Source organism: Gobio gobio (genome assembly GCF_949357685.1).
Source record: "Gobio gobio genome assembly, chromosome: 6".
Classification (NCBI taxonomy): domain Eukaryota; kingdom Metazoa; phylum Chordata; class Actinopteri; order Cypriniformes; family Gobionidae; genus Gobio; species Gobio gobio.
In genome coordinates this window covers 15,257,324-15,270,508 of record NC_137102.1, presented here as the reverse complement: position 1 = coordinate 15,270,508, position 13,185 = coordinate 15,257,324, and the positions used below count along the sequence as shown (strand labels likewise).

Genomic DNA, 13,185 nt, shown 5'->3' with positions numbered 1-13,185 from the left:
AGTGACGCAGCATAGTTAAGCGCGCGCACTTCGGTGTCATTTGGTACCTCTCGTTAACGGCGGTTCTTTGGACAGATAATCACTCTTTTTCCTAAGTAGAGATGTTGTTCACGATCTTAACCAGACAAAGGAAATCGGTAAGACGTGTTTCTCATGTTGTGTTTTAAAATGAATGCGTTTTGTTGTTTAGAGGAAGGTTAAAGTGGTTTTAAAGTTAGTCGATCTTGTGAAGTGACTAGAAAAATCCTGTTTGTGTTGTTTGAGGAAACGCTACTTTTAGTAACTTATCTGTTTGCTGTTTTACCTGGACGTTTGCCCTACAGCTTGACTTTCGGACGAGTAACATCAATAAAATATCCAGTTTTACTTATTACTTAATGGTTGTTTTGGTGAATGGTTCAGTGTACAAAAGAGACTCATCTTCTGCTCTTGACTGGACCTGAATATCACTTTAACTGACCGTTTAACACCATGTTATGTCCGATTTCTAAGACCGTTAAAGATGTAACTTACGTTAGTTCACTTAAATATGACAATTACTGATGTTAGACATCATGTTATTGACCAACATCCTCAGTCACCATTCATTTCCGTTGGATGACGAAATAATGAGGCTTTCGTTCTGCCTAAATCATAAATATGTCTTATCTTAATAAGTATAAAGTATCTTGTCTTTGTCACATGACTAACCACTTTGCTCCGGACCAGTAATATGATGTATATATTTTACCCGTTTTGAATATAAGGTTATGAGGTCACGTGTGTTTGTTTCGGCGGTACTGGTTTAATCTAGAAAGCTCAGTTCCTCCTCGCGCTCCGGGTCGCGTGTCTCTCGCGCCTTGAACAAACATTATGCTGTCCTCACGTACTATCGGCAAAATCCCACTTTTTCCACTTCTAAAGTCGTGATTACGAGCTCATCGCATTTAAATTTTGATTTGATAGGGCGTAACTTACATGTCCAATTTTTAACTAGGAAACTATTATTTACAATAATTCAGATGGCACGTGAAGGCAGCATTAAACCCGGAAATAAATAAATAAACACTTGTCAGTTCAACAGTTGATGTCTGCGTCCGAGATCGCATTGTCTCGAGTAGGTACTTATTTTGAAAAAGTAATTATTTGGCGACGGTTATAAAAGTGCGTTCTATATAGTATGAATGTAATCTGGACGTAGGCCTACTACATTATCATGTGACCTACCAGCCCCAGCAAACACCGAACGTTCCCATATGGTTCCCATTTGGTTATTTCTTGGGAACCAAATAAGAACGTTCCCTGCAGGTTATTTTATAACCTAAAGAGAACCTTTCCACAATGTTCCCTGCAGGTTATTTTTAGGTTTTTTAGAATCCAAAGAAAATGTTCCCGTTTTGAAACATTTCCAGAATGTTGAAACGTTTTGCAGAACCCTTTCTATTTCCATAACGAAAACTTTCTGGCTTACCAAAAATAAACATTACAAATACATGTTTTGGGAACCAAAAATTGTAAGCTGGGGCGTCAGTTTTGTTGCTTCACTGCCATTCATAATTCCTCTCCCATGGCCTCATGGGATATTAAAGTGTCCATCATATGCACACTTCAGAATCTCGCTTGAAGTAGGTCAACTGGGTACTTTTTGCCTACTCTTTTTATCAGTACTGTGAATTTGGACATACTACTTTTGTCACATACTGTTTTTTGCCTAATATATTGTAGGGAAGGATGGGATTTTAGTTTTGTTTTAGTATTTAGCAGTTGTTTTTTTTCTGGCTCCTTTTTGCTTATGGACATTAAATGTATTAGGTTTAGAAAGTAGGCCTATTAGGTTTTAAACACCAGTTTGTTTTTTCTAAATAATGTTGCAGTTGTTTAGCCTACAGTTAAACCGTTTTTAAAAGCAATAATACGACCTGAGCTTATTGATACAAACCGAAAATACTTTTTGACTGATCCAAGTTGGTGGTTACAATTTTGGTAAACCCTTTCGGGGTTCCACTTCCCACAGCCTTGGAAAACCTACAAATATCAATCAGGGTGACTTCATTGGGATTTTCCAGGCCTGGAAAAGACAGGGGACTTTCAATAATCAATATTACAAAGTTTTCTACAGCTGTAAAATGTATAGTTAAATATTCCAGGAATCTGAAACTACTGGAAACCTCAGTGAAATTCAGTGGTGAAAAGGGGTGTGTGTGAAGCCCTGACTATGTTTAACTGAAAATAATGGTCGGTATTCGGTAATGTTTTTGAAAAAAGGTTGTTTTTGGTTGTCAAAAATATAGTAAAAACAGTATTATTACAATTAAAAATAAGGTTCCCATTTTATATATTTTAAATAGTTCCTGTGATGGCAAAGCTGTATTTTCTGCAGCCAAACTCCAGTCTTCAGTGTCACATGATCCTTCAGAAATCATTCTGATATACTGATTTGATTTGGTGCTCAAGAATCATTTCCTCTTATTAGCTATGGTTGAATTCAGTGTGTTTCTCTTTCACTTCTTTAGGTCGTCATGCATAATCAAGGTTGTAGAACTTGTATTCTTTAACCCACTGAGTGACGTCAGACACGATTGGTGCAGCCGTTGCTGCTTCTCTGTTGAAAGGTCTACTAAAGTGCCTTAGAGCAAGACTGTTCTTCTGTTACATCTGTTTGGTAGGTGTGTCTCTTCATACATGGAATCTGTGTCCACAAACTTTCAAAGCAATCTGTGGGAATTTCTGCAGTATTTCAGGGTGCTTTCACACTAGCACTTTTGGTGCACATCCTGTTTCGATTGACGTCAGTTTATTTAGAAGCAGTGAACACCGTTATCTGAACTCGGGTGGGCACCCACGAACCGTACTCGAGTCAGCATAAAACAATAGTCCTGGGTGCGGTTCATATGAACTCCAGTTCGGTTCGGTTCACTTCTGATATGAACGCAATCGTACTAAATTGTGGAAGTGAACTGCTATTGATGACGTATGATTCGATAAAACTGTGTGCTTGTGCGTGTTATTACTCACTTTCCTGACAAGCATGACCGACGTACTGCAAGCAGAGAGAATGTAGAGAATTTGTCAAATTACATTTCTGCTCTCCTTTAGCAGAAATGGACTCCCGCGTTCTTTTGTAGTACATTTGCGACTAGATGGACGCAGGTGCCATTATGTGCTGATGCTTTGAAAACAAAACTGAAGGTTAAAAAACAAAATTTAAAAGTGAGGTGAGCAGCTCTATGCTTGTTGCCACCTTCTCCTGTGTCGTTGTTACAAAGCAACAGGGGTAAACACTAAACAGCTGTCAAAATACTTGTTCGGTCCAGGCAATTGAACCAAGTGTGAAAGCATTCTCAGAGAGTTCTTCGCATCCCCCACTCCTTACATGTTCGTATATTAATATTTAGCTACTTTTGATGATGCCCTAAGCTTCCAATACAAGTGTAGTACTCTCAGCTCAGTTTAAAGGGATGGTTCACCCTAAAATTTAAATTGTCATGATTTACTCACCCTCATGTTGTTCCAAACCCATGGAAGTACTATAGAAGTCAATGGCTACCATCAACTGCTTGATTACCAACATTCTTTAAAATATCATTTATGTTCAGCAGAAGAAAGAGACATTTTTTGGGTAAACCATCCCTTACACAGATATCTCCACACAGTCATTGCAGAAAATGTGGTACAAAACAGCACAGATTTCATGTAGGCCTTCTCCTCACATGTATGTAAATGCTAAAAGAGTAGTTCTCATTTTGCTATTTTTGTTTGCTCTATCCACCTTGCCTTTGATAGATCCATCAAAATGACTCCCAACGGATATTTAATATTTGAGGATGAGAGTTTCCTTGATTCTACTGTGGCCAAGATGAATGCTTTGCGTAAAAGCGGCCAGTTTTGTGATGTCAGACTGTTGGTAAGACCCCCTTTGTTTCAGGAAAAATAAACATACCGTTTGTGTGTGTGTGTGTGTGTGTGTGTGTGTGTGTGTCTGTCTCTATCTGTACACTACAGTTCAAAAGTTTGGGGTCAGTAAGACTTTTTTTTATGAACTTCACAAGGCTGCATTTATTTGATCAAAACTACAGTAAAAACAGTAATATTGTGAATTTTTTTTTCAATTTAAAATAACTTATTTTAATATATTTTTAAATTTAATTTATTCCTGTGGCAAAGCTGAATTTCACAATGTCGCATGATCCTTCATCAATCATTCTAACATGCTGATTTGCTGCTCAAGAAACATTTCTCAATGTTGAAAAGTTGTGCAGCTTAATATTTTTGTGGAAACCGTGATTCTGAATAGACGACTAAACAAAATAACGTAATTACTAGAGCTTCTAGCAAAATGTTAATTGCTGCAGTCTATTTAAAAAAAAAAAATTAATCATCACTTGTTTCAAATCTGGATGAATCAGCATTTTTGAACGAATGAATGACAAATACATCAAGTTACATGTCACCACCTACCGGTGTGATGTAATTGATACAATCTTTAATTAAAGCCTCAAGTTACTTTCAAAAGGCGATTTTTGCGCTACCGTAGAAAAGTGTAAAAAAATACACTTTTATCTAAGTACTTCTGACAATTTTAATTATTTTAACACAGGAATGATACAGTGTGTGGTTAAAAAGACTTTGCAAAGCTGGTATATACCATGACTGCTGGCTCAGCAGGATATTTGAATGTTTATCCATTTCAATTTGTCGTTGAATAAATATTTTCTTTAAAAAAGTATCTTACTGACCCCAAACTTTTGTGTAAGGCTCTCTGTACCCACTCACAATGTTTTTTTTTAATAATGGTGGTTCTTCTGCAGGTCTGTGGACATGAGCTTATGGCCCATAAGGCTGTGCTGGCCTGCTGCAGTCCTAGCCTCTTTGAAATCTTCAATGCTGACCCTGAGCCACAGGGTGGGATTTCACTGGTTAAATTCGATGACCTCAACCCTGATGCTGTGGAGATCTTGCTGAACTATGCCTACACCGCGCAGTACATATGTTTACATGGCATTTAAGCTTTTCATGACATATTTATAATGTCAAGGACACACAGGTTTCATATATCCCCATATTTCCCTGTTGACAGACTGAAGGCAGATAAAGATCTGGTCAGAGATGTGTATTCTGCAGCAAAGAGGCTCAAATTGGAGAGAGTCAAACAGGTATATACAGACATTTACATAGTCAGAATTATACACTACAGTACTGTCCCCTGATATCCTGAATCCTGTTTTGCAGATCTGTGGGGACTATCTGCTATCAAAAATTGACTCCCAAAGTGCCATTTCATACCGCAACTTTGCTAGTAGCATGGCTGATGGGCGGCTTCTGGGCAAGATTGATGGCTATATCCAGGACCATCTTCAAGAGATCTCAGAACAAGATGATTTCCTTAAACTTCCTCGACTGAAAGTATGTCTGTCTGACTATCTATTTATTACTTAAATGTTTTGTGCACTTTTTTTTTATTTATTTTACTAATTGCATTCATAACTGTGTCTATATAGCTGGAGGTTTTGCTAGAGGAGAACCTGAACTTGCCTGGAAATGGCAAACTGTACTCAAAGGTGATAAGCTGGGTTCAGCGCAGCCTGTGGAAGAATGGTAATCGCCTAGAGAAACTAATGGAAGAGGTCAGTATTATGGCTTTATATGTACACTTTCCTTTCACTTCGCTCATGTCTCCTGAATTTCTGTTCAAAGGTTGACTCAGGCCCCCCCCCCCCCCCCTCCCCTACCCCCGAATTTTTTGCCCATAACCTTGTAAATTTTGCAGTACGTGCTCCTCAAAATACTGAAAACTGAACGGTTTTTCAGGTGAGCCGAACAAGCTGTTCAGTCTGATTTCTTTCCCCCTTGACTGTATTGACCTGAATTGTCTTTGTGACACAACATTTTTCTCCTTGACAGGGCTTTTAGGACTATTATTAATTTGATTCTAATGGCTGGTCCCCCCCATTGATCTCCCCATATCTCCTGTAGGTTTAGTATTCACATCAACAGCAGATTTGTCCAGCCCTGAAGAAGAATGCAAGATCACAACCATCAGTGGTATTAAGTCAACCTACCAAAAGCCATGTGCTCCCATCTGTGCAGTGTTCCTGAGAGCTTTTTTCCAATCCCACTGTGCAGCGATCATTTGTTTAGATAGCTCTTTGACCCAAAGCGAAGTTACTTATAGTAGGAATGATCTCTCCTTCCAGCAATTTCCACAATCACAGTGACCGCAGACATGTGAAAGGTCATGGCTCCCTCAAGGTCCAGGCAGCACACAGTTGTCAAGGACCTCCCTCATAGCAGCTGACTCCAGTGCCTCAAGGAACAAGGCAGAACATTGCTTTGTTCTTGTTATGGAAACACCCACATGGGTTTTGTTGGTGTTTTGTTGTTGCAGGTGCAACAGCTGTACTACTCAGCAGATCACAAATTGCATGATGGGAGCCTGCTTGAGGGGCAGACAGATGTCTGCAGCTCTGAGGATGACCACATCCAGTTTGTGCAGGTACATGACTGGTTTTCAGTCCTTCCAGTGTGCTGCCTTCTCTGCTGTAGAATAGCATGGCTGCCATTTGATAGTGTTTCAGGTGGTTTGCACTAAAAGGCAGATCTGTAAAACAACCACCTGTCTTAGCTGTGTTTTCACTGGAAGACCCCTTAAATGGTGGTGGTATTGGCACTGGATGGCATGGGTTTAACCTTTGGCCCCAAGTCTGTATGCATGCAGTAGAAGAATGGGGTGAAGTTTGGGCAGGTTTAGAGCTGCCTGGTTTGGTTTTGCAGAAGAAGCCTCCTCGAGAGAGAGACGAGATGGGCTCAGGCACCTCTGGCAGCCTCTCTCCCTCCATCAACCAGTTCAACAAGCACGAATGGACGTACATTGCATCAGAGAAGACCACCAGTAAGTGCTATCTCTATTCTTAAACTTTTATGGAGGAAAATTCCATAGCTATTTTTATGCAGAGACCCCATGGTCATGTTCCTGAATCAGAAAGAGCTTTATTGCAAAGTAAGGAACTTGTTTTTGTGACACAATTTCCTGGATCAGGAAATTATGTTAAGCATGATTTCCATGCTTAAAGTGATGAAGACTTCTGTAGTGGAATTGGTGTTTTTAATCTGCTCTAAAATGTCCCATTTGTTATCTATCCTTATCTACTAGAAAAATAGATTTTTAATGGTCACAAGAAGTGAGGACCCTGTTTTTAGTGTGTAAAGAAACTAAATGTATTTTGCAGACAATGCATACCTGTGTCTGGCTGTTCTGAGAGGCATGCTGTGTGTGATCTCCCTGCATGGCCGCACCAGTCCTCATACTTCCCCATCTGCTACACCATGTGTGCTGAAGAGCCCAAGCTTTGAGACCAAACCAGAAGATCTGCAGGAGAAGCTTTTGAAGCCTATGCATTACGCTCGCTCAGGCCTGGGAACCGCCGAACTGGACAGCAAGCTCATTGCTGCAGGTGTGCATGCCCAGAGTCCTTAAAGTAAACAAAAGAGCTTAGTTGAGTTGTAAGGCTAAAAATGCAAAGTTACTTTTAGCTTCCAGTAAGAGTATTATTATCAGCTCCCTTTTAACATTTTACATATTTAAATCTATTTATTTATAAATTTTATTCTATTTATTATCAGAGCAGAACATGCACTTGTCATGTGGGCCTTATAATGTCATTCATACAATTTTTGCAAAACAAACATTCAGAGTGTTGATGGCGGTGGAGCTGGAGGAGAATAAATACAAAAAAAGAAAGAACCACATAACGACACATTAAATTGTCATAGATGGAAACAGGAGCAGGTCACAGGTTTGTGAAGATGTGATGTACATATTATCTGTCCAGGTGGCTACAACAGAGAAGAGTGCTTGAGGACAGTGGAGTGTTATGACCCAAAGCAGGACTGCTGGACTTTCATCGCTCCTATGCGCACTCCACGGGCTCGCTTCCAGATGGCTGTGCTAATGGTAAAGACAGTGCACGGTTTCCAATCCTAAAGTAGCTTTGCTGCATCTGCTATTAGAGCTGAATGAATGCTTTTTCTCTCAGGGTGAGCTGTATGTGATGGGTGGCTCCAACGGTCACTCAGATGAGCTGAGCTGTGGAGAGATGTACAACCCCAAGGCTGACGAGTGGATTCAAGTTCCTGAGCTCCGCACCAACCGTTGCAATGCAGGTATGCATCACTTCCTGCTGGGCTTTTTTTTTAAATCAAATTATGCAACTTGAGGTAAAGATTGAATGAAAGATTGATTTCATTTCTGAGTTGCTACAGTTCAAAAGTCACTAGCCTTTTTGAAATAAGTCGATTATGCTCACCAATGCTGCATTTATTTGATCAAAAATACAGTTATCATGTGTGTGTGTATACACATTACATTAGGGTTTCCCAGACTGGGGTTCATGAAGGAACTGCAGGTGGTTTTATGAGTTTAATGAAAAGCTAATAAGTAATTAAATCTAAAATTTTAAAATAAATCATTTAAAATTTATACAAATTAGTTTGAAAGACGAATGCTTTCCAAACGCATAGCAATACAGGATTAAATTACTTGCTGAGTGATTCAAATAATGAATGTTCATCAGGAGTTGATTTGATATGCAAAGTTGAGAAAACACTCCTTAAAAGTCAAATTTCTAAAAATCCAGTGGTCATATCTTTTGTGGCCTCTTAATTTTCCATGTAATTATAGCCACCAGACTAGTGACTGCTCTTTGTGTGCAATTTCACAAATCTAGAAGACTTTTTGCTTTTTAGAAAGGAACATTTTAAAACATGAAAGAATAATTAGGGAGAATCAATACATTTCGAATTATTAATTGCCATTTTGTGAATGGTATGTAATCAACAAAAAGTGACTAGTCTAAAATGTAATATAATCTTATTACATGTACTTAATTTATGGAATCTGATTACGAAATCTTACAGTACTGTGCAAAAATCTTAAGCACGTTTGTATTTTCCCCCAAAAAATGTTTTTAAGCCAGTTATTTGTATATTTTGCAGTAGTGTGTCAGACTCAGTAGGAAATATCAGTTTACATTTCCAAACATTCCTTTTGCCATTTAATTGTAGTAATCCAGTAGAATTTTTGTCTGACAACAGCCTGAATTCTCCACATGGAGATCTGGGGCCTGTTTCAGAAAGGAGGTTCAACCAACTCTGAGTTTAAACCTGAACTCTGAGTTGACTTACTCTGAGATGGGAAACTCTGAGTTTTGGGTTTCAGAATAGCTGAATTGAGGTAGTTCAATCAACTCTGAGTAGACTGACTCTGAGTATAAGTTACCTCTCTTTCAGAAACGGGCTTGACTTACCCTGCTTTCTCGGGTTTGACATACCTCCTATTCTGAAACAGAAAACCCAGAGTTTCCCTTATTTCAGGGTTAACCTACTCAGAGTTTTCACTTAACCTCCTTTCTGAAACGGGCCCCTGATTTCTCCATCATCAAGTCTGTCTGTGTTTTTACATGAAGAAACAGGGGAAAAAAACTGAGACAGACTAAATCTAGAAGAATTGCGGCAACGTCTCCAAGAAACCTACCTGAAAAGCATTGGCTGATTTTGACTTGAATAGATTTTATTTATCAATTAATTAATGACATTGTTTGAAAGCATCCTCACTTTACAGCATTTTTAGTCCCTAAAACTTTTTTTACAGCACTGTAGCTTTGGAGGTTGGTTTCTTCAAACATCTTGGAGACGTTGCCACAGTTATTCTGGACTACTTTTTATGACTATATTATGTTACAGCATGTTATTGTTATTTACAGTAACAATATAAACAGTAACATTTAACATTATCAATATTTAAAGAGATTGTAGTAGTGACAAAGTCCTGTTGTATTGTAGTCCTGTTGATATCAAACAGGAGGTGTTCTCTTTAAGGGGTGGGTAATCTCTTTTCTTGTTTCTCAGGTGTGTGTACACTGCAAAACAACCTTTTTGTGGTGGGTGGATCCGATCCTTGTGGCCGAAAGGGCTTGAAGAATTGTGACTCCTTTGACCCAGTGACAAAAATGTGGACCAGTTGCGCACCCCTCAACATCAGTATGTCAATTCACTTTTATGTTCTGAAATGACTTTGATTTATTTTGTTCAAACCTGAATGTGTACATTCTCTCTTCTGTGTTTAGGGAGGCACCAGGCGGCAGTGTGCGAGCTAAATGGATCTGTGTTCGTGATTGGTGGCGCTGAGTCCTGGAACTGCTTAAACTCCGTAGAGCGCTACAACCCACAAAACAACACGTGGACCCTGGTGACCCCCATGAATGTGGCCCGTCGTGGAGCTGGTGTGGCTGTGTATGAAGGTAAGTGAAGACTTATGAAAAATGAGTTGTATAGATGGCCACCTAGTTCACCAGGGTTATAAAGTCTCACTGGTAGGAAATTACTTAAGCTTGTTAAATTCAGGACTTGCCTTCAATTAAGTTATTTCCAACTGCTTCCAGGGAAGGTCTTTGTGGTTGGAGGATTTGACGGCTCTCGCGCTCTGCGCTGTGTGGAGGTCTATGACCCAGCCAAGAACGAGTGGAGGATGTTAGGCAGCATGACGTCAGCACGAAGCAACGCAGGTCTGGCTGTGTTGAACGGTGTGCTCTGTGCTGTTGGGGGCTTTGATGGCAATGAGTTTCTCAACACCATGGAGGCGTATGACCCAGAGAAGAATGAGTGGAGCCCGTTTATAGAGGCATTAACTAAGAACTGAAGGGTGTCAGGATCACGTCCTCAGTCTGACACATTGTGATATGATTGTGTTTTACTGATGCTCATCTGTTTGTTTAGGTGCTGAAGAAAGAACTCTGATAGGTGACATATAGGGTTGCCCAAAGCAACATAAAGCCTTTGCATATTGCATAATTACTATGTAAATAAATAGCTTTCTCCTTTTTTTTTTTATTTGTTGTTTCCCCATCAAAGCCAGTACCTGGAGTAATATGGAGATGGTAAGGTTAATGTTAGAAGAACAGGTTAATTAGATTGTTATAATATGAACTGTGGCAAAAGTTATGACTTGCTGCACTCAGACGCAGTGATTTCATGAGTGAGTTGATTATTATTGATGGTGGCCTTGCTTATTGAAGATGCGATATAGTATAGTTGGAAAGTCTTTCAACACAGAATACTTAGCTAAATCTTTAATCTTACATGGAGCCATAATGCTTCAGTGGAACTCTTTTGCCTTTTTTATAGCATTTTTATACAATTTAAGTGTCTAATGTAAACCTGACAAGCATACATTCTAGTTATGAATGAATGTGCCACAGTCTTGTTTTTACCTAGATGCTTTATCTATGTCTGCTTTATGCTAAAGAATCCAATGATGAAAATGCCACATAACCAATTAATGTCTCATCTCATTCATTGTTGGAACTGATTTGTAAATTTTGTTTTACTTTTGGTACAAAAATGGTGTAAAAATGAATAAACCATTTCAACATTTTTGATTAATTTCAATTTCATACTTATCTTTTTCTTTTTTGGTAATGATTCTGAAGACAAGTCTGCTTGATAACATCCCTCCATTGAGAGTCTCAATAGAAACATTTACCGTGATACTTTTAATACACCCACATCTTGGGAGTTATTTTGGGGGAAAATAATCTTGTAATCATGACTGGAAAGATTGAATTGTATTTGCTTCTATTTGTTGGAACCCTGTACAGTGCAATGAAGATTGGGAATCATGTAAAAATCACTTCCATGCAGATTTACATGCAGCATTAAGAGGATTGTGCTTGGGAGTAATCGGTAGTTCTATGCCAGATGATGTCCCTGAGTGATATTAGTGTAAAATGTTTACTTGGCAGTCATAAAGTCCCTGATCCCCTGTGATTTATATTAGGACAGGCCACTTTTTAGTTTGACTAAAAATGTCCAACAGTTGGTATCCTCTCCACATGTCATCTCTAGGTAGTATAAACATATCAAACATGGTCAAAAAAGACAGATCAACGTATACTCCAATGCTTTGGTACTGTATGGCATTTTCATTTGAATAGCTCGGTATAACTCTAGTTCTGTGAATGTGTAGAAAGCCACAGGATGCAGTGACTCACAATAAAAAAACCACACCGTCCTGCCATAGTGCTAGTCTATTCAAAGTTAAAATGGTGTGTTTTCCATTTATACTCTTAAAAATGTAGTAAAAATCACCAGTATTCAGGTTCTTCAGTGACAGAAGAAGGTTTGCAGTTGTGTAAAAAGCAAATACAACAGCTTTTCAGTGCTGTTTTGTTTCGTCTGAGGGGATTATGTAAGAGTCATGCCATTTTTCATAGTTGTGGTCTCTTACACAAGACAGGCATGGCCTGCGAGCACAGCTTTTAAAGACACTTATATATAACATAAAATGCTTAGATTTTTCTGACACTGCTATTTACAGACTTGTTCTTTTTTTACTCTCTTTATCACCAGGATGTGTGCTGGCAGTTGGCCCAAAAACAGGTGTGGTAAACAGGAAATGACACGATTATAGTCCGTAGCCCACAAAGTCAAACTCTAGAAGATGTGGGTTTAATCGTTCACCTCTTCTCTCTTTAACAGTCTTTGAAGGCTTTCCCCTGGTCTTAAAGTTTATTTGTTCTTCCAATGAGCCTCCCAATCTAAATCCCACTTTATCTTTCTGTAGATAAGACTGTCCTATATTAAGTGCTTTTGGGAAGACAACTTTGGTATGCTATCATTCCCTACCCAGCTAACAATATTTGGCTCTCTAAGCGTTCAACGTTATTTTATGGTTCTAAAAAATAAAATCAAAAATAAAACTTGTCCTTTGGCTCCCCCCAAAATAACCAAATGGGAACCTTCTGTGTTTGCTGGATAGCATCCTTTAGAATTTGCTTGGATTCTTATTGCTGGTTTTTTACTTTGCCACTCTAAAACGAGTGTCAGTGACCCATTTGGGTAGTTATACTGAAACAGGACAACTATGGTCAATGTATTTGCATCATGTGACCTTCCATAGTTCTTGAAGCCTAGCTCCACCCTCAATCAGAGCTATTTGAGGACAGAAGTGTGTTGTTACCAATAATTAAATTTGCTAAGAATAAGAGCAAACTAGACCAACTACCTGTATCACCGGCAGCCCTGATTTACAAAGGCGTTACAGTACTTTTCCAGAGTTAAGCTGAAATATGAGTGAATGATTGGATAAATAATTCATTTACAATATAATGAATCATCCATTGTATGAGTGCACTATTAAGAAGTTTGCCAGAG

At 38.8% G+C, this 13,185-nt stretch overlaps 1 protein-coding gene across 1 annotated transcript; it reads left to right on the top strand.

Moving 5' to 3' along the window:
- ivns1abpb (influenza virus NS1A binding protein b) lies at positions 1-11,425 on the top strand. Its single transcript, XM_079820540.1, has 15 exons — positions 1-137; positions 2,493-2,641; positions 3,763-3,883; positions 4,788-4,960; positions 5,057-5,132; positions 5,209-5,382; positions 5,478-5,603; positions 6,365-6,472; positions 6,751-6,868; positions 7,206-7,430; positions 7,809-7,930; positions 8,013-8,139; positions 9,883-10,014; positions 10,101-10,274; positions 10,416-11,425. Exons 3-15 carry the CDS (start codon positions 3,773-3,775, stop codon positions 10,670-10,672), a joined length of 1,923 nt encoding a protein of 640 aa, XP_079676666.1. The 5' UTR covers positions 1-137; positions 2,493-2,641; positions 3,763-3,772; the 3' UTR covers positions 10,673-11,425.
- Positions 11,426-13,185: the final 1,760 nt, after the last annotated feature.